Raw genomic sequence first — 21,313 nt, 5'->3', positions numbered from 1 at the left:
GAAGCTCTCAATCGGCACGTCATTTTTCGCGGCTTAAGCGATATATACATATTTATATAAACGTATTATAATTATTAACATAACTAATTAACCTAAATAAATCTCTCCAATGATAATCGCAGGGACTTTGAACTTAAAATACAATCCGTTTATTTGTGAACCAAAATTAACATTGCTATTTAAAATTCAGCTTTTAAATATTTTGAGTGGATTACGCAATTGTACAAATAAAACGAAACATATTTGTTAATAAAAATTAACTTTAAATTATAGTCATTCTTCCTTTATTTAATTTAGTTTTTTTTTTAAATAAATGTATTTTTGCAATTATAAGCAATAATAATGATTATCAGGAACGGGCTGCTTTAAGCAACTTTTGTTTTTAATTTTGTTCAATAAATAAAAATAATATTCAGATATATTTAATATAAGTAAGATTCTATATTCAAATTATGCTAAAAAATAAGACCAGTGTTAACACAAATAGTTAAGATTAGTAAACTATTTTTTTTTTTCAAAAATATTTTTATCGTGTACCTAAACATTGCGGAATACAATGGAATGGAATAATACCTCGCATCGGTAAACAGGGGAGCAATAATCCCGACTGACCGACTGAGCTCTATTTTAGACCCAAACTGGACCAATGAACGCATGTGACATCTAAATAGCTAGTGCTAACAACCCATCACTCTCCACGCTGCCAAGATTATTGTCGAATTTACATTTAAGATTTAACACTTCATAACTCTAGCGCTGTGTCAAAAAGAACTCGCACATTTTAAAATAAATCATTTTATTACACAACTGGGTACATACATAGAGCGTGGAATTGGCTGAATCAGATTTAAGAACCGACATAACCCAATGGTTAGAACGCGTACATATTAACCGATGATTGCGTTTTCAAACCCAGGCAAGCATTACTGAATTTTCATGTGCTTAATTTGTGTTTATAATTCATCTCGTGCTCGGCGGTGAAGGAAAACATCGTGAGGAAACTTGCATGTGTCTAATTTCAACAAATTCTGTGAATGCAAAACCATCAACCGAATTGGAGCAGCCTGGTGGAATACACTCCTATGCTTCTCCTCATAGGGAGAGAAGGCCTTAGCACAGTATTGGTTAACTTACAGGCTGCTACTTAATTAGTACAGTGATTTAAAATAGATAGCTAGAGTGGCATCTGTTCGTAAGTGGTCATTACCGTCCATAGACATTTACAATTGTAAAAAAATATTAACCATCCCTAACATCGTCAATACCAATCGTCAATAAGAGCCGAGATGGCCCAGTTGTTAGAACGCGTGCATCTTAACCGATGATTTCGGGTTCAAACCCAGGCAAGCACCACTGAGTTTTCATATGCTTAATTTGTGTTTATAATTCATCTCTTGCTCGGCGGTGAAGGAAAACATCGTGAGGAAACCTTTATGTGTCTAAATTCAACAAATTCTGTGAATGTAAATCCACCAACCGAATTGGAGCAGCCTGGTGGAATACGCTCCTAAGCTTCTCCTCATAGGGAGAGGAGGCCTTAGCACAGTATTGGTTAACTTACAGGCTGCTACTTAATTAGTAGAGTGATTTAAAATAGATAGCTAGAGAGGCATCTGTTCGTAAGTGGTCATTATCGTCCATAGACATTTGTAATTGTAAAAAAATATTAACCATCCCTAACATCGTCAATATACCACCAACCTCAAGATGTTATATCTATGTGCCTGGAGTTATACTTGGTCACTAGTTAAAGAGCCGAGATAGCACAGTGGATTGACCTTAGTACAACCAGGATCACGCTGGTGTATGCAGAACGCTTTACCGAAGTTAAACATCAAAACATTTTTATTTACTAATAAGAATATATTAAGACGTGTACATTGGCCAAATGCAAATCGGTATTTTGAAAATAATATAAGTACAAAAAAATACTATTTATTTTGTCATTTAGCAAAACAACAATAAAGCATGTTTTAATATTCAGAAAACAAATTAAAAGCAAGAACATCCACATCACACATCACCATAATGTTATAATATGGTTGATATCAATAATTGATAGGTTATATACCCTACTAATAAAAGCTTATTTTTTTTAAATAATATTATAAACATAATTTTATCACAAAACAACATAAATAAATATACAAATGTTGTTTATATTTCCAAAGTAAACATATAATTATCGGAGTAATAAAATAAAATTTTATCATCAGCATAAAATATACCGTGAATGCGTTTAATTATTGCACCAGTACAATTCGCTGCAAAGAAAACTCCTTGCTAGATTTAATTTAAAGAAAAACGAATGTTCTGTTTCAATAAAATCCTTAATCCATATCCATTATTAATTACTAGATATGCCTTGCGCGTTAAATTATACCTTGGAATAATTCCTATAGTAAACAATTTATTTATATTTGTTCTTATTATTATGTCTTAAAGTCATAGCCAAAAATAAAAATAATTATGAATTTGGTAACTTGAAATGGCAAAGTTTTAAGGATAAAAAGCGCTGAGTGCAAGCAGTGTTCCGCGATCTTCCCTCCCCCAAAAAAGTTTGATAAGAGACCTTCTGTGGTGCCTCACCGATGGTCCAATACTTGACCGACGAAGCATAAAGGGCGGTGGCCGGGTTCTTTCCACTCCCTGCAGAACCATAGGCCATATTAACTTTAAAAAGCCAGTTGCCCGCCTCCCATTTAATTTAATCACAATTAAATATCATAAATATATTGAACCGTTTAGCAGAAACCTAGACCTTACTGAGAAGTTAAATATAATATGTTAGTAATATAATAGTACTGCGTCTATATTTAGTTTTTAAATGGACTCCGAGAAAATGAATAGTAAATATAGCATGGTTAAATGAAATATGTTGCTGTCATGAGTCGAGCCGGTTTGCGAATAGGTTGAGGTCACATCCCTACCGTAAAAGGATGCTGTGAATGCGTTTTTAACATCTGGTGGAATTAACATCAAAACACACTTAGTACAGCATTTAAATTTTCTCTGAAATGTTTAGTTCCTAAATATTTTACACGATACTACTATACAAAATATACACTGGTTGCTTGCAAGTTTATTCAATTTGGACTTGAGTTATCCAAAATCTGAGAAAAAGACAAATGACTACGTTTCGTAGTCCTCATATCCAGAGTTCGGTTAACAGAATCTTAGAATTTTTAGAAAGGTTTTCACTTCCTTTCTTACTTTGTCTATTTTATCTATGTGTATAGGTACGTATATTAGACACAAACACTATACGTATATACCTATGCGTATACGTATACGGCTTTAGGCTTGCATGTTGAAAACACAAACGATGATATCGGCTCCAAACCGATGTCATCCTACGCGCCGTTATAATAACAACCAATAAATTATAGACAAAGCAAGGCAGGTTCAGAGCTTGTTTCATAGTATATTGAAAGATCAGATAATAAAACAAAATGCAGAAAGATCGCACGGAACAAAAATTGCATGAAACGTATACTGAGAACGAATACTGCAAAAGGAGTCGTCGTTTTGTTAATACGTAAATAAAATTAATATATGCCTTTTTTATACTCTTAAGATAAGTCATAAAAATATATGAACATATGATTACACATATTAATAAAGGTTGTTTTATTTAAAATCAATAGACAGACTGTCATGTGGTCCACCTGGTGGTCAGTGGACTCCGCTCATAGCTTACGCTCGTTGTAAGAAACTTTAACAATGTGCCACCAACCTTAGGATCTAAGACGTTACGTCCTGTAGTTACACTGGTTCAGTCACCTTTCATTTAAACCGGAGCACAACAATATTAAGAATTGCTGCTTGGCGGTAAAATGTGTAAATTAGCGGCAGATTTTATTATTTAAAAATATATTGTGTAATAAAAATTGTTAAAGACACATTTAAATTTAATTCAAAAAGTATTCTCGTTACGAAATGTTATCTATCAATTAATATTAATATAACCACAATTTTCGATGTCAATAATTAAAACGTACCTAAATGTACTCAATAAATTGAGCCTTTTAAAGTTTTTTATCTCGCCGTGACATCAATAAATCGCAGTTTATTAACACAAATGATGGTTTAATAAATGTATTTCTTACAAAATATTTTAATGTACTGTATAGAAATGTTTACCCTGAATCTAAAATGCTTAAATTCGGTTTAATTAATAAACCGGTTTTGCGTTAAACCATCGCAGTAGACGATTAGTTGATTGACTAATTATAATTAGTGTATATACCCTAAATATACACTGAATATTTCTGTACTTTTTGACGTTACATGAAAGGAAAACGGAAAACATACCGCTTATATAAATAAATAAACGAATTATTCGTTACATATATTTTCGCGCAAATCGACACGCTACTTATCGTCCTTTGGCAATTTTATTATTGTATTGTAAATAACTAATTACATATAATCATCATTATAATTTAAAATATGCATGCGCTATTTGTTAAAAGATTTTTATCATATGGCAATAAAATATAACCATTGTATTTGTAGAAGAATGAATTTGTATTAAACCTATGCATGAATCACCTTTTAGTTACAATGTAATGCTAGATTCATCAAAAAGATTAATACAACGAAGTTTAGTATAATTACGTATGGTAGAAACTCAGTAAAGATAGATGGCGCTGATTGAAAATGGCAATTTTCTGAATCACGCTGTCGAGAAATTTTTACTACTGGGTATTTAGATTATGGAATAGCATTTAATCATTTCCAACTATAAGAGGAGTAAAGCCGAATAAACAACATTAGACATCAAATTGACGAGATATTATTGGTCGAGAGCTTGTTTAAACTGTGATATTCACTGTGGATTTGCGAAAAAATGGCGTCCTGCACGTCGATGAAACTATTATCGGAATTTTGGAACTAAAATTAAAGGGGAAATAAGTAGTAAAGTGTTGTTTTATAAATAAAGATATATTAATCATAAACTTTTAATAGTGCACAATATAGCTGAGTTATTAGCAAATCGCATGAGATACGTAAATTTAAGGTTTGTTTATCTTTTTTCCTACTTCCATTGGAATAGGCTATACGTAAAATTATAATAGTGACCAGTTGGTAGCAACTTCTTAGTTTAATTATTATTATTACTTAACCCCTCATAATACTTAGAGGTAAATATTTAGCATGAATCATATTCATTTAAAAGTAGAAAAGTAAAAATTCATCTTTATGAATTTAAATAATAGTAAGTTACACCTCCATATGTATATAAAGTTCCTCCCACATTTCTTATAATATATTCATACTTCATAGCTATGTTTATAAGAACAAGTTTCAGCATGGATTTGTAGATAAATAAATTATAATATAATTACGTATTTAGTTTGTTACTTTTAATATAAATAATTGATATATTATATTTCCATGCTTTCCGATAGACAAGAACCTTGGTGAGTTAGAAATCTTTGTTATTTATAATGATTCATATTTAATGAAATAAGTGCAAACGTTTATTTTATAAATATACTCGTATCTGTTTATTTATAGAACACTCTATTAATTAACGTACAGTAATTGAAAATACAGTGTGATGTACCTGAATTATAATACCGTGAAATATAATAATTAATGATAAAAAATAACTAATTTAATATAAGTATAAATATACTGCATTATTTTCTTTTTGTTCTTAGTACACCGTGTATATATGAAACTCTAAAAGTGTATTGCATTTCTCGATACCGTAGTATAAAAGTACGATATCATAATGCAGGTGGAATACACCTCCCACTACTTTTAGTCTGCCAGTGGGTGGGGGAAGGTTAACCTAACTTTGATCAATACAGCATAACGAACTGGGTGTCTTACGTAATAAAATCTTATACGTGTAATGCGACAAAATGTATCGTATACCTACAAACTCTTTCTGTTTGTCTACGTTTATTAACATATTTTCCTTTTTATTCCTTATTAGGCAAAAAGGATTTAAATTAAGGAATAGGAAAAAATATAATAGCAATTATTAAAATATAACAATTAATATTAATTTATTACTTGGCTATACAACTCGTAATGGTCAGAAATAATCTGTGGTCTGGAGTTAAAAGGTCCAAAGTACATTTCTGAGTAAAATGTTCACCACATTTTACCTTCAGCCAAATTATTTAAAAATAATAAAATGTATTGTGCTAAAACTATATTTTTGTATTAAATATTAACTTAAATATGAGAATTAGGCAAAAAAGTTTATGTTCTGTTTAACAAAATTAAGGGTCATTAATATTTGCCCTTATAGAATCAGGACACAGATTATACTATTGAATTGTTAACGCTTTACAACTGGTATGGCTTTCTTAAAAAAAAAAATATGGATCCACATTAAATGATTTGTTCGATAAATATTACAGTAATATTATACATTTCAATAGAATATTGTGAAGGTCATACCTAATGCGTCTATTACGTGTTACATGTGAATTAATAAAAACGTCCACCATTACCAACTAATGGTCGATGACTAAAGACAAATGTTGCCAGCTTTTGTTTAATATTATAATATTTAAATGTAGAAAATAATTTAATTTTGAATTAATTTATTCAAATAGATCAATCGTTAGATAAAATCGTAAATGTTTCTGAACAAGACGATAATTTTTTTTTATTAAGTTAAAAATATAGCAGGTAATAACATAAATTCGAATATTCATAAAATTCATATCACAGGAGCGTTCCGAAGCATCGGAGAGAAGACAGCATCTCTCTTCGAGAGGAAGAAGAAGGATGCAGAACAGATCGCTCAGGAGAAAGTAGCAGAAGCCGCCCATGTTGTTGAAGAACAAGTTAAGAAGGCTGGAGAACTCGTCGGCGGAGCTGAGAAGACGGCGTCTGATGCTGCTAACTCCGGTACGTACATGATCAAATATTATCATATCAAATACTGTGCCTATGCTTAAATATGAGTACATGAAATTCACGCTTGTCTCTTCAATAGTCAATTTAAAGCGAGTTAATATCAATATTACATACTGATACCTTCTACTAAATGCGTTGTATCTTCTGGTATAAGTTTTATGTATAATGGTTTAGTAGGTTTTCCAGTTATGTCTAAAAAAAACATCCTGGTTTCATAGATTTGATGTATTTGCTTACATGTCATTTGTGGAAAGAACGGTATTTTAAACACGTTTATGTCATGATAGGGAAATCGAGGAGGTAAAGCGCTTATAATCAGACTGTCGCAAAAAAATCCGAATTATATATCTTTGTTCTATTTTAAACTTGATAGTCAGTCAGTCAGCAAGTTGTATTTTATACATTACAGAGTGCTGTGAGCAAACTTCTAGGAATATCACTTTATTTACCCATCAACTATCATAGTTGATTGTCTTGAATACTCCATCCAACGTAGGTACATATATGTATTTGCTCTGTTTGATTGTGCCATTAATAAGAAAAACTATAATATATTTTATATATCAAGATTAAAATTAATTACTCCTCCATTACTGAATAAAAAGTCCGCCTAAAAGGGAATTTGTGGCAATGTGTCATCCACCATTTTACCCGCCATTTTTTTATGGCATTAGTTGGCGGACCAGCATATGGGCCACCTGATGATAAGTGATCACCACCGCCCATAGACAAAGGCGCTGTAAGAAATATTAACCATTCCTTACATCACCTATGCGCCACCAACCTTGGGAACTAAGATGTAAAGTACCTGTGATTACACTGGTTCACTCACCCTTCTAACCGAAACACAACAATACAGAGTACTGTTTGTATTTGGTGATAGAATATCTGATGAGTGGGTGGTACTTACCCAGACGGGCTTACACAAAGCCCTACCACCAAGTAAATTTGGTGCATCTTATTCCTTGAAATAACTGTTTGTTAGGTATTTGTGTCGGAAAGTCTGAATTGTCAAAACACAACATGAAAAATAATAATAGGTGACGGCGTAATATACTTACCCATAGTTTGACAAGACAAGAATTGTTCATATTTATAATTTATATGTTGTATCTGTTTTCAAAAGCATTCTACATTTTCAAGTTTAAAATAAAGCAATCTCACACAAATATTAATCCCTAACTTTCAACCCTCTATAGCTGAACTATAAGAACCCCAACTCCGGTTTTAAGGTTACTCCGTACGAAATTTTATCAAAATCGTTTGAGTTGTTAAACCATGAAAATTTATAAGATAGACAGAGTGACTTGCGTATTTATGTTATTAGTATTTAAAAGAACCTGACCATCATTGTATAGACACGAATAGGGAAGGTAAATTTATTATATCTAATTTCCGACTTGAAGTCAATACATCCTTCCTGGGATTCAGTATACGTTTCTATAACAAGATTCCACGGTTATTTTCACCTTGACCTATTAATATAATAATAAATTATAATCTCATGTCAAAAAGCATTAATTACTCGGTGCAAGATTATGCTGATAATAAACTTGAACTTAGTAGTAGTCAATTTAATTGTATTTTATTAACATGAACCCGAGAGCCGAGATAGCCCAGTGGTTAGAACACCAATGTTAACCGATGATTGCGGGTTTGTGTTTATAATTCATCTCGTGCTCGGCGGTGAAGGAAAACATCGCGAGGAAACCTGCATGTGTCTAATTTCAACGAAATTCTGCCAAATGTGTATCCACCAACTCGCATTGGAGCAGACTGGTGGACTATGCTCCAAACCTTCTCCTCATAAGCATAGGAGGCCTTAGCCCAGCAGTGGGAAATTTATAGGCTGTTAAAGTAAAAAAAAAATGTAATGACATGAACTTTATAATTAAAATGGTGGTAAAGAGTATCTGATTGTCGTGCCGGTTCTTCTTGGTAGAATATACTTTCCGAACTTTAATTTGATACAATATATTAATAATCTGTATAATATTGTAAAATATACATTAGGTATCTGGCTGCGGTTAAGTTTATATCTAAATCCAGTTTTGCTGTTAATTTTCTCAGTCCACTCTTGAATACTGGTCGTGCTGCTTCCAAGACGATTGTTTGATATCAAAACAGGCTCCACCACTTTAGTACAACTGTACTAGGAAGGAATATTTTAATAATGTTAATTTATATTTTATCGATACAAATACCTTTACTGTACGGGTTTAAAAAAAGGTCAAGAAACTTCAGTAACAGTTTTTTGCAGAGGTTGTTTTAATTTAATCGCTGATCTTATTGAGGATCTCAAACGTTTATATGATAATAGGCTTTCGAATTTTTTTTATGTAAACATTATACTTAGTTCTTTAAAAGATGCTGACCGTTATGACCGTAAATGTTCATCGTATTAGGTTTAACGTACACTTGGTAGTAATTATTTAAAAATAAGTTACTTCTTTTAAAATGAATAAATTGTAAAATAATCAATAATTTCGCGACTTGAAGTCGTATTCAAATATTTATCAAGAATTATGTTTTTCCAGCTTTTAAAATCACAGTCGAAAATCTTTATAGATACTTATTGATTCTAAAGAAAAAGACAACAAATGCATAATCTAATAGCAAGTACTATATGTCTTTTATATTTTAACGAACATATGTACATCACCTTATCACGTATGTATGTATGTATATACTGAGAAGCGACAGACAATATTTTAATATCTGTAAATTTCTTTTATAAATAAATTTTGTGGCCCACGTTGTATAGTGCACGAATAGGCCTTGTTTGTATATCGATCTGTATGCAGCGATCGCTTTGATATAGATTGCATTATATTACCCCAGAGCAGAATGCCATGAGATGTGGTTATTCGCGGGAAGAAAATACACTTAGTAATTTTTTTTATCGTTATACAAATAAATCGAAAGGTTAAATGTACCTTACGTCGGGATCGGATTATTTGTAAATATAATTTATTATCAAACTTTTTGTCTCAATTATTATGTATATTTTTTTATTTTTTGACTCAAAACCGTCCTTGAAAATATAGTATAGTTAACATACATATATTTTACTTTTATCTTAGAACAAAATCAAGTAAAAGATTAACCATTTTGCTTTATATAACCTCCGAAGTTTGTATCATAGTAAACTTATATATACATTTTATTATTTATTCCTGATCTATATAAAATAATAATAATCTCCAAGATGTTGAGTTTTGGCCAAAGAATAACGTGTATATTATAATAAGTATTTGACACTAAAATAGTATAAATAATTATCCACGTTTATTAATGAAATCGTATTCGTATTAGAGCCAAAATTAGTAATCAATGACGTTTTTTAACAGCTGCAAACGCAAAACACTCGGCGATTGACGCGCTGGATAAAGAATTATCGAAAGTTTCGCTTGCTGCCGGTGAAGCTAAGGATGCTGCCGACAAAGCCTTAGCCGATGGGAAGAAGGTGGTCGACACTACTAAAGGTAGGTCCTTGAATGGGGAACGTGCTTGCGTAATTCTTTTGAAATATTTATTAATTTTTACAGCATCTTATGTTTCTTTTTATAAATATTTAATTTTAACTTGTCGCTTTTTAATAGCAATTTATTTTGGTATTTAATTTTAATTTCGTTCGTTTGTGTTTAACTTTTGTTTTTTTTGGTTATTTTCATTATTATAGATACTATTTCAACAACAGTAGATAATACGAAAAAGGCAGCTGAATCAGCTATAAACACTGCTAAAGGTAAGGTTTTATTTCCTATGTATGATATAGTTGAAGTTGCATCCCTAGATTTGAAAAACACATAAATGCTAATGTTAATACTATGCAGAGGGACGATCTTAGAATTAATAAACTTTAAACCTTTACACTCAAAGCTTGCATGTTCTCTTATTAATGAAGTAAATTGGTATGGTGATAATTTTCAATTTTTCTTTAGTTTTTAAGTTATTTTTGTTTATGCTTGTAGATACAGTATCACATGTAGTTCAAAGCACTATAGATACAACACAAAAAACTGCACAATCCACAATAGAATCTGGGAAGACGTACGCAGCTAGTGCTAAAGGTATTATCAAAACATTTAGAACGCTAAATTATATACTTATTATCGAGTGGATTACTAAATGTATCTGTCAAATTATAGATTCAGTAGTGAACACAATTCAAAGCACTGTAGATACCACGCAAAAAATCGGACAATCCGCTGTAGAAACTGGCAAATCCTACGCTATAAGTGCTAAAGGTAAAAAGCGCTTCGATTGTTTTACAACAACAAACGTATTTAAAAGTATCGATTTTATTTTAATATAATTTTGTAGATACAGCAGCTGATGCAATTCAAAACACGGTAGATAGCACTAAAAAAACAGGCCAAACTGCATTCACAGCTAGCAAAGATTACGTTGCTTCTGCAAAAGGTAGAATCATTACATTATTTTTATTCATTGATCGAAACATGATAAATATTTATTTGACATTATTGTCGGTGTAATTGTAGATTCAGTAGCAAATACCGTACAAAGTACAGTAGATGCATCAAAGGCCACAGCACAATCTACGTTTGATACTAGCAAACAATATGCTACAAGTGCGAAAGGTACAGATCGCATTTTAAGTATACTAATAATATTATTTTTTCATGACAATGAGTAATTATTATTTCATTCTTTTTATTTTGTTGTAGATACACTTGTAAGTAATATTCAAAGCACAGTAGAGACAACACAAATAGTAGCTAATTCCGCACTTGAAACAGGCAAAGATTACGCAACGATTGCAAAAGGTATTATTAATCCATTAGTTTTCGTAAAAGATTTGAAAGATATGTTTTCTTGATATGAAAATTTTACTTTTGTAGATACAGTGTCAAACACTGTAGTAGGTGCACAAAAAAGTGCTCAGTCAACATTCGAAACCGGCAAATCTTATGTCGCCGGTGCCAAAGGTAACATTAAAATAAACTGAAATAATAAAATTGAATTGAAAATAGTAATGTTAGTTTGTTTGAGTCAAACACTAAATATAAAAAAAAAATTGTTATTGTAGACACAGTAGCAAGTACGTTTGAAAGTGCAGTAGATACTACACAAAAAACAGGTCAATCTGCGCTTGAAACAGGGAAATCCTACGCCACAAGCGCAAAAGGTAAAGAACGATTTTATAATCGTTGTAGGACATGTTTCTTATTTTATTTTATTTTATTATCATCGAATTGTTTATTTTTATTTTGTAGAATCTGTTGCAAGTAGCATTCAAAGCACTGTTGACACAACACAAAAAACAGCACAGTCTCTTTTTGATTCTGGTAAAACATATGCATCTAGTGCTAAAGGTAATATGATTACTTATCATCAGAACTCGAACTCTTTTGATATTGATTGATTTATTACTTTGTAGATTCTGTTGCAAGTAGTATTCATAGCACTGTTGACACAACACAAAAAACAGCACAGTCGCTTGTTGATTCTGGTAAATCATACGCTTCTAGTGCCAAAGGTAAAACAATTACATCTTTTTGTTATTTCGTTTCATATGCTTTTATTAAAATATATTAATTTGCAATAGATACTGTAGCAGATGCGGTTAATAATACGGTTGAAGGAACCAAAAATATCGCTAATTCAACTACAGAAACAGCTAAATCGTACGTGGAAAGCGCTAAAGGTAGAATGAACTCGATTGTCGTGTTTGTAATTCTTTAAAGCTAGTATTTGTATTTCTAATAACAACCATTATTCAATTTTTGAGCCATTTATAGTGTAGTAGCTAGCTAATTTTTTTCTGTCATGTATTTGTGTAGTAGTTTTAGTTTAGTTATTCGTGTTACATTTTAATGTATTATTTGTATTTTATTTGTGTTTTGTGACTGATTTCTTTTTTTTTTTTGGTTTGTGCTTAACCTAGATTCAGCCCAAAACTCATATCAATCTGCATTGGATTTCTCGAAGAGTTATGCGTTTTCTGCTTACGATATCGGAAAATCTTACCTAGATAGTGCTAAAGGTTAACTGTTGTTATTAATGCTTTGTTTTTGATTTATTTTTTTGTTACTTATGTTTACCTCTTTGATTTAAATTTTAAATATATGTATCGCAATTTGTAGATACAGTAGCGAGTACAGTAGATAGTACAGTCAAAGCTGCTCATAGTTCTGTCGAAACAGGAAAATCTTATGTGGATACAGCCAAAGGTAAGTTACCTTCGGTTTAAGAATTTTAAAATTGAAATTTGGGTGGCCGTAAAAATATTGTAGTTTTTTTAACATTGTGAACTATTTGAGACCCAATAAAAAATAAAAAAGGTTATTTCTTTTTGTCATCATTCTATTGCAATAGATTTTATATTACTTTTATTTCTAATATAATCCTATAATAGATATATTTAATTATAATGCCCTATTCAACATATACATTTTTTTTTCATATGTAGTCATTCCCATGCTAATACATGTATGTTTTAATGGCGTTATAGATACCGTAGCGAGCTCCGTTCATTCAACTGTTGATAGTACTAAAACTGTAGCGGCATCAGCGCTTGATAAAGGTTCAGCTTTGATAGGAGGCGTTAAAGGTATAACAAAGAAGAAAACAAATGTTTAGTTGAAATACATTTAATTAATTGTGTTAAAAATAAAATCATATTCTAAGTTTAAATTAAAAGGAAACATTCCTTATTTTCTAGAAAAGTGTATCTTACTTAAATTAAAATGTCGAAATTTTGTGTATTTGCAAGTTTGTGACTTGAAACTATTGAACGGATTTTTATAAAAGATAGATTTGTCGAATGTCGTGAAAAGAAAATCAATTCACTTGATATTTTAAATAAAAATAAAAACAATGTTATGTTTTCATTTACGTCCTGCGAAGCGGGTCTACATCTGGTAATAATAATTTATTAAAGCAATACGAAGTCATGCTATGCCCATTATATTATTTATTAATGCACTTTAATGATTTTTTCGCCGTCCGATTCATACCACGTTTAGATACAGTAGCAAGTACTGTGCACTCAACAGTAGATACAACAAAAAATGTAGCAGCATCCGCTGTAGATAAGGGAGTTTCGCTAGTAGAAACCGTAAAAGGTATTTCACTGCTTGAATTTTATTGAAATAATATATTTTGATATTCGCAATTTTACATAGAACTATTTCATTGCACTAGGTACAGCTGCAAGTACTGTAGATGCAACTAAAAATGTTGCTGCGTCTGTTGTTGATAAGAGCACATCACTTATAGGAAGCGCTAAAGGTAAAATGCACTCACGTATTAGCCGTTTATTTTATTATTGTATACTACGATCATTATTTTGAATTACCATACTTGTAGATAATCTAGCAAGCACCATACACACGACAGTAGATACCACTAAAAATGTAGCAGCGACAGCTTTCGATAAAGGCTCATCATTAGTAGGATCAGCTAAAGGTATATAAAATGAAATAATATTACTATCTTTGTGTAAAGAATAATTTTATCGATATTCATAGACAAAAATCCATCAATTGAATTAGCTATTAATATGTATTTTTAAACGTTTAACCATCATAACCTAAATTGATTAGATTAATCATCAATTAATTTTAATCGCTTGAAATTTGTAGATACTGTAGCAAGCACTGTTCAATCCACTGTCGATTCAACTAAAAACGTTGCAACATCTGCCGTCGATAAAGGCGCTTCATTAGTAGAGGCTGCTAAAGGTATATCACTAGTACACTTGAATTATGTCACGTTGCAATTTATTTAATTCATTTATCTCGTAGGAACCGTGGCAAGCACAATAGACACCACGAAAAATGTCGCATCATCCGCAGTAGATAAAGGTTTTTCTATAGTTGGCACAGCTAAAGGTAAATTTGATTGATCAGCTTGATTTATATTTTGCAAGATGACATCTTAATGTTTATATTCGCTTGTAGACACTGTAGCGAGCACTGTTAATACTACCGTAGACGCAACTAAGAGCGTAGCAGCATCAGCTGTCGATAAAGGATCATCCCTTGTAGGATCAGCTAAAGGTACAATATGTTCATAATGATGAATTAATTTCATATTTGGATACAATTTCTGAACATTTTATTTTATCTGCTGTAGATACTGTAGCCAGTACATTAGATACAACAAAAAATGTTGCCTCAACGGCTGTAGATAAGGGACTTTCGTTTGTCGGTACTGCTAAAGGTTAGTCGAATCACTTGGATGTTTTTTTTTACAATTCAATTTCTTTGAGAAGACTATTGTCGTATTGTATGTCAGCATTAATACAAGTATAATTTTTAACCTGTCAAAAATACAGTACGTGTATACAATAGTTCAATGATATATTTTGAATGATCTTAAATTATTATATTATGTTTTCACCTCTACGTCACTGGAGATTGGTGGCGATTTTATATTTATTGTGCAGGTTTCTTATCATAATTATTGTCATGTTTATTTTTACTATTTAATAAGAAAAAAAGAAACAAATTAAACTTAAAAATCAATATTTAAACATTCAATAATATTATAATGTAACATAATTTTTCGACTATCAAAATTGATCTCTTGCACTTGTTAGTAGTTAAGTAGTGTTGTGTGTTTTGCTATGGTTTTATTTTCATTATTTTAGATACCGTATCAAATACAGTTCAAAATACATTAGACTCAACCAAGAGTGTAGCTGGATCGGTTTATGATAAGAGCGCTTCAATTGTGATCGGCGCTAAAGGTACTTTCATTTATTACGCTATGATTGTGATTAAAATGCGTTTGTTTGAATAATAATAACAATTAAATAAAAAGCCAGATTGTTATTGACGAGATTATGAATTTGTGCTAAATCACTTATATTTAAAAATGTTTTTTCAGCTTGGTTGTTAATATTATCTACTCTAGATTTAGTTTCTGTAGTTGCATGTGTTTCTGTTTCTTCTCTTATTTCTTTGCTAACTATTGTAGATACAGTAACGTCCTCGGTGGGGGGCAGGACTGGTGATGATGAACAAACTAAAACTATTATTGATAATGTTAAAGGTACTAGCACTTTTCGCTTCTTACCAGCTTATTTCCTAACTAATTTTATATCTTTCAAGGTAAGTTATGTATTAGCCAGTAGTGCGCATCCTTACGGTAACTTGCACGCTACTGGTTAATTTTTTTTACTTTGTATTATTTATTCGTTATTCAATGTTCCTACCCAAACCAAATGTTTGTAAAATTCATAGATATATTCTCAAGCAAGACCGAAGGTGCAAAAGATTCTGCTGAATCGTCAGTAAATAATGTTAAGGAAACCGCCCAGGAATTAGACGGTACTAGTGTTCTAAGAGTGAAAATGCTTATATTAAAACCAATAAACAAATGCCGAAGACTTAATCGTGTTGTTTTAAAGCTAAAATATTAACGAACTGACTAAAGAGAGTGTTTAATTTGTTATATAGATGCTTTTTAACGACCAACAAATCCAAATATATTAAAAAAAATGACGGTACCTACACGCTTGTGTTTTTTAGCGGCCGTTCTAAAACAAGTAGGACGCTTAGTTTATGTTATTCATAAATATATGAAATTTGTATTTAAACGTAACAAATTTTATAACAGACACGATCAACGCTACAGTAGACACGACGAAGAAGACTGCAGAAGAAGCCAAGGCTCAGGCTCTGAAAGCCGCTGAAGACGCAAAGGAGAAGGCTAGATTAGCCGCTGAGGCCGCTAAGGAGGAGGCTAAGAGGGCTGCCAGTTAGTATACGTTTGAACTAATGAAGCAGATTAGTTTTTATTAGTATAAAATAGCAAACCTACTTTGTCTAATGTTACGACTGTTACTCCGGTAATAATGTCCGTTGCGTGATTAACTTCCACAATTTTTTATCAAAATCTAGACCACACCTTGTCGTAATTACGATCATGTCGGAGTTTTACCGCTTCTGGGAATAAATATCAAACTAAATGCGAATAAGTGGCTTTAAAAGTTTTCTATCGCCATATCTATTCTATCTTTCGTAGCGTTATAAGTAATCGACAAATACAATAGGACCTAAAAACTATTTACCTAATTAGTTACTGTTTCATTTTAGATGCTGCCGTTGAAGAGTCTAAAAAAGCGGCAGAGAAGGCGGCGGCGGATGCCAGTAACGCCGTGCAGAGCACCGTCGACAACACCTTCAAGAGAGTAGAGAACGCTGCTGACCAGGGCTTAAAGAACGCGGGACAAGTAGTCGACGCTAAAATCAAGGACGCCGACAAGTTCCTGAACGACAAACGTGACGCGGTAAGACCCGTCTAATCCCTGAACTCTGAGTCCTTACCGAAGGTTTTTTATGACAACTCAGAAATGAGCATTACATAAGTTAATCATTGCCGTCGACCGACATTATGAGACGATGTTCGTACTACATACACATTAAATCTTTGTGTAAACCCTTCATGTTATGTTAATGTTGATATACAGCACACCACAAACATAAAACACACAAATCTTAAGACTAAATACAAAAAAAAAGAAATAATACTAAAAATAAAAACAAAATATATACAATTATTTTATGTGTTGTATAACGGGCGGACTTATGGCTAATTAGCCATCTCCTCCAGAAAACCCAATCTGAGAAGAATCAGAAAACATAATCTGGGTAGGCAGTGCAGCCATAAACTTACATACAAATACTTACAGACTAATACATATATAATTATATGTGTCTATTATACACTAATAAATATTATTCACCACTCTACCAAACAACAATACTTGTATTGTTCCGGTTTGAATTGTGAATGTACCAGTAGGCACAAGGGACATAACATTTTAGTTCCCAAGGTCGGTGGCGCATTAGCGATGTGCTTTTATGGTTCATAATGTTAAGTGTCAACGTATGTGGCCGCTTACCTATATAAAAAAAAACTAACTGAAAGAATGTTCGCCAACGTATTAGACGTTTGTTACATGGAGGTGTAATTAATAATATTTATAATAATACTTCAATTGTATATTTTCAGCTGGTATCGAACTTTTCGAGCGCAGCGCACGACGGAGCCGAAGGCGCTGCGGGTTTGCTTAGCAAGGGGCTGGCTGCCTTCCCCAAATAAACACCCTGCTTATCTAGTACCTGCTCCGCTCGGGAAACTTACAACGTTCTATAGTATATAAGCATAAAACTATTTATATATAATAAAAAAACAATATACTGTATAATATATGTCTAAAGATAAAACATATTATTGAATTGTAAAGTTTTCCCGATTTCTTGTTTTATATTCTTGCACAATTTTATGCATTAATCGATAATGTAAAGCTTACTTATGTAATAATTCGAGCCTAAAGTACCGCGATTACAATCTCATGTCACAAATTGGTGAAATTATATGAATATGTTCATTTCATTAGTTGTAAATAATTTAAGTTATTTTAATAAGGATTTGTTTTATTGGATTCTCTTGCATTTGGTGTGCATTTTCAATAATTAACAGAAACTATGCTTAGCATATACCGTCCATGTTGCCTTTATAACGGTCAAATTTTTTCGCTAACAATTACATCAAAAATGTCGTGTGATGTTACAATGTTGCTTAAATAAAATTAGTCATAGGAATTTATAAAAACTGCTTTGCAGTCTATTTTATATATAAATATATTATTCCTATAAAAAAAAACGTCTTAAACCTGAAAATAGATATATATTACATAAAACAAATTAAAATTATTATAATAAAGATATATAGTATGTTACAAGATATACATATATGTTTTAGAAATTTAAATGTCATGCTTAGTAATTGTTGTGCGCAGTTGAATTTCGTCGCTAATATACCTAAATCCTCTTATACGGTTATGTTTTTATATGTTACTTTTATTATTGTAAATTATCGTCAAAAACGTGTTATTTAATAAATGCATTACCATCAAATATAGTTTAGTTTTATTGTTTTTATTCACTCCAATAAATTAAGTCTATATGCATATAATTGCTTTAAAACATAGGTTGGCTTCTACAAGATTGCTGTCACAAATCTCTACTTTTGAAATTTTTTAATTTATTCTAGACTCATGAATGATCGCTCAATCAATCCAAAGAGAAAATATATCGTAAAAATTAATATTATCATTCGTACAAATTATATCGAGCAGCTAAATAATGAGCAAGTAAGTATCTATCTATAAATAAATAAAGATTATAGAAATAAACAATGATTTTAGTCTCTTCTAGCATTGTATTAATATTATTTTATCCTTTTTCGGATCTTTGAATTGAAAAGTTTATATTTTTTTGGGAGAATGAAGAGGTAGCGGGAAGACAAGGATTCAATTTCCACTTGCATCTCCGCTATTTTATTATACTTTTACGTTTATCTTGAATTAGAAAAAATTTTTTTTTTCGCTCTCTATCTATAATAAACACGACGGAGATCACAAATGACTGTGGTTTCCTTACGGCTTACACCGCCATTCGCACACTGCACAGCACCCGTGCTCGAGGTCCGGTACAAATTACAATTTTAAGTAATGGAAAATTCTTACAATCGGATTAAATAATTAAGAATTTGGTTACTATAATCTGCTTTTAATGCTCTTAATGCCTTAAATATTCTTGTTACTTGTAAACTTAAGTTTATTCATTGTGAAATAAATAGTTTATTTATATTTAAAGTATATTTAATAATATGAACGATGATGAAATAAAGTTTGATTTTCACTCCCGTTTATTAATATGGAAAATTTTCTAAGTTATTGCTGACCCCAAGACTTGGATTTTCTTTAGGCCCATTATTTTAATATATTGATTTTGTAGATTTACAACAATTTGTTAGTACATTTCAAAATTTTATGAGCAAGCCCATCTTACCTCGGAACATTTCGTTAAATAAAAATGTAATAATCCAAAACGTAGCAAATTTATATGAGTGGAACGTTGAACTGGTCCAATGCTATCCCATTTCTGACCAAAAATGTACATTACGAAATTAAAGTACTTCGTTAAATCAATAATGTAAATTATTTAAAAATCAGATTCACTGAAAATCATAATTCTGACTCGTAAAATACCCAAACTGAATTTCAAAACAGTTGATTTTGTGGTCTGTCGCAGTGCGCGAAAATCGAAATTATAGCGCGTGGTATAAAAAATTTCCATTGATAATAACTTTTATAAATTCGTCAGTCTTTTACTTACATAAATAGTTCTACGAATTCATTCGTAAATAATATATAATAATTGTTTGTTTAGTGTGGTCCAATGTTACGCCACTCTACATTTTACAGTATTTCTGTAGATTTTCCCTATTTAATATCAATAAATAGTGCAATCACAAAAAATCCTACAACATGGCAACACCGATAGCTTAAATTTGACAATTGACATAAATTTCATAATTTGGATTCTGTGGTACATCTTGTCAAAGTAATGTTAAATATTTAGTAGAAGAAATTTCAATATTTGTAATTTACTGGAAAAGAAGTAAATATAATGTCGTTTTTAACTCGAACTGGCTATTCATTCGCAAAAAATGCTATATTGTCAACATCTTTACGTTCTATATCAACAACAAAACAATTACGACTTAAAAAATGTAAGTAAAATAATGATACTTTTTCGGTGTCCTTATTTTTATAACCTCTTATTAAAAAGTTTACGTGTATTTTTAGTACGAGAACATAAAGAGGGTTCTTCGTTAGTAGTTGAAGGCGTAACCGTTCCTTCTCCGCGGACAGAACTCCTAATAAGAGCGGTAAACAATCAAGAAAATGCACACCAATGTAAAGATACTTGTTATATGTGTGCATTAAATTTAGACGTGAAACATACAGATGTACTTATCTTGAGTCAGTTTGTGAGGACCGACGGTTGTATGTTACCTAGACGTATAACAGGATTATGTCAGAGACAGCAGAAGAAAATTGGAAAACTAGTCACTATGGCACAGAAAGCAGGTTCGATATACATTTGTCTTATTTATAAAGAACATAACACAAAACAGTTTTTTTTGCATTGTAATGCAATGCAAGATTATTTTTATTGTTTATATACTTAAGTTTCATAGACCTATGGAGCCAATTTGCTATTTCTTCCTGACAACCTACATTTAAAACAGAGCTGTTAATGTGAAAACAGATTTTGTGCACACACATTTAATAAATCTAATAAGTATATTTAAAATGTATGTTGTAAAACCTTAGTTTCATATAAAAATGTTTTCAAAAATTTATTTCTGTTTCAGGTTTGATGATAAATTTAACACCAGCATACTGTCATAAAGATCCCAAGAAGAGATATGGCTTTAAAAAGTTTAACACATACTTTGATGAAAAAACAATATTCATGAAGAGAATACCAAAACCCACAGATAGATTTGAGCGTTGAATGGTTAATTATGTGTAAAATTAAATTGTGATAGATTATCAACACATCTTTTATTTTATGCTGTTATCTATTATCTT

General features: G+C 31.2%; 2 protein-coding genes across 15 annotated transcripts in view; both read left to right on the top strand.

Moving 5' to 3' along the window:
• Positions 1–18,780, top strand: part of LOC125068457 (perilipin-4-like) — a 32,285-nt gene extending 13,505 nt beyond the window's left edge. The window contains exons 2-29 of one of the 14 annotated variants that reach the window (XM_047677578.1): positions 6,700–6,879; positions 10,239–10,373; positions 10,571–10,636; positions 10,863–10,961; positions 11,040–11,138; positions 11,215–11,313; positions 11,394–11,492; positions 11,580–11,678; positions 11,754–11,840; positions 11,942–12,040; positions 12,129–12,200; positions 12,293–12,391; positions 12,461–12,559; positions 12,800–12,898; positions 12,999–13,085; positions 13,367–13,465; positions 13,881–13,979; positions 14,059–14,145; positions 14,224–14,322; positions 14,499–14,597; positions 14,661–14,747; positions 14,817–14,915; positions 14,992–15,078; positions 15,509–15,607; positions 16,104–16,190; positions 16,480–16,620; positions 16,959–17,152; positions 17,878–18,780. In XM_047677578.1, coding sequence (XP_047533534.1) covers positions 6,700–6,879; positions 10,239–10,373; positions 10,571–10,636; positions 10,863–10,961; positions 11,040–11,138; positions 11,215–11,313; positions 11,394–11,492; positions 11,580–11,678; positions 11,754–11,840; positions 11,942–12,040; positions 12,129–12,200; positions 12,293–12,391; positions 12,461–12,559; positions 12,800–12,898; positions 12,999–13,085; positions 13,367–13,465; positions 13,881–13,979; positions 14,059–14,145; positions 14,224–14,322; positions 14,499–14,597; positions 14,661–14,747; positions 14,817–14,915; positions 14,992–15,078; positions 15,509–15,607; positions 16,104–16,190; positions 16,480–16,620; positions 16,959–17,152; positions 17,878–17,967 — 2,885 coding nt within the window. In that variant the 3' untranslated portion in view covers positions 17,968–18,780. Of the gene's footprint in view, positions 1–6,699; positions 6,880–10,238; positions 10,374–10,570; positions 10,637–10,862; positions 10,962–11,039; positions 11,139–11,214; positions 11,314–11,393; positions 11,493–11,579; positions 11,679–11,753; positions 11,841–11,941; positions 12,041–12,128; positions 12,228–12,292; positions 12,392–12,460; positions 12,560–12,799; positions 12,899–12,998; positions 13,086–13,366; positions 13,466–13,880; positions 13,980–14,058; positions 14,146–14,223; positions 14,323–14,498; positions 14,598–14,660; positions 14,748–14,816; positions 14,916–14,991; positions 15,079–15,508; positions 15,608–16,103; positions 16,191–16,479; positions 16,621–16,958; positions 17,153–17,877 lie in introns of all 14 variants that reach the window. The other 13 variants (XM_047677577.1, XM_047677582.1, XM_047677583.1 and 10 more) reach the window with 13 other exon arrangements.
• A 1,482-nt stretch (positions 18,781–20,262) lies between these two features.
• Positions 20,263–21,278, top strand: LOC125068460 (39S ribosomal protein S18a, mitochondrial). Its single transcript, XM_047677592.1, has 3 exons — positions 20,263–20,445; positions 20,522–20,806; positions 21,094–21,278. Exons 1-3 carry the CDS (start codon positions 20,343–20,345, stop codon positions 21,234–21,236), a joined length of 531 nt encoding a protein of 176 aa, XP_047533548.1. The 5' UTR covers positions 20,263–20,342; the 3' UTR covers positions 21,237–21,278.
• The last annotated feature ends 35 nt before the right edge of the window (positions 21,279–21,313 follow it).

Source organism: Vanessa atalanta, chromosome 13, assembly GCF_905147765.1.
Source record: "Vanessa atalanta chromosome 13, ilVanAtal1.2, whole genome shotgun sequence".
In the NCBI taxonomy this organism is placed as follows: domain Eukaryota; kingdom Metazoa; phylum Arthropoda; class Insecta; order Lepidoptera; family Nymphalidae; genus Vanessa; species Vanessa atalanta.
The sequence above is the reverse complement of the archived record's forward strand: the minus strand, read 5'-3'. Positions and strand labels throughout refer to the sequence as shown.

Coding starts and splice junctions, on each gene's coding strand:
- LOC125068460 (XM_047677592.1), top strand. CDS start 20,343: ATGTCGTTTTTAACTCGAACTGGCTATTCATTCGCAAAAAATGCTATA. Junction 20,446..20,521: donor ACAATTACGACTTAAAAAAT/GTAAGTAAAATA, acceptor GTGTATTTTTAG/TACGAGAACATAAAGAGGGT. Junction 20,807..21,093: donor CACTATGGCACAGAAAGCAG/GTTCGATATACA, acceptor TTTCTGTTTCAG/GTTTGATGATAAATTTAACA.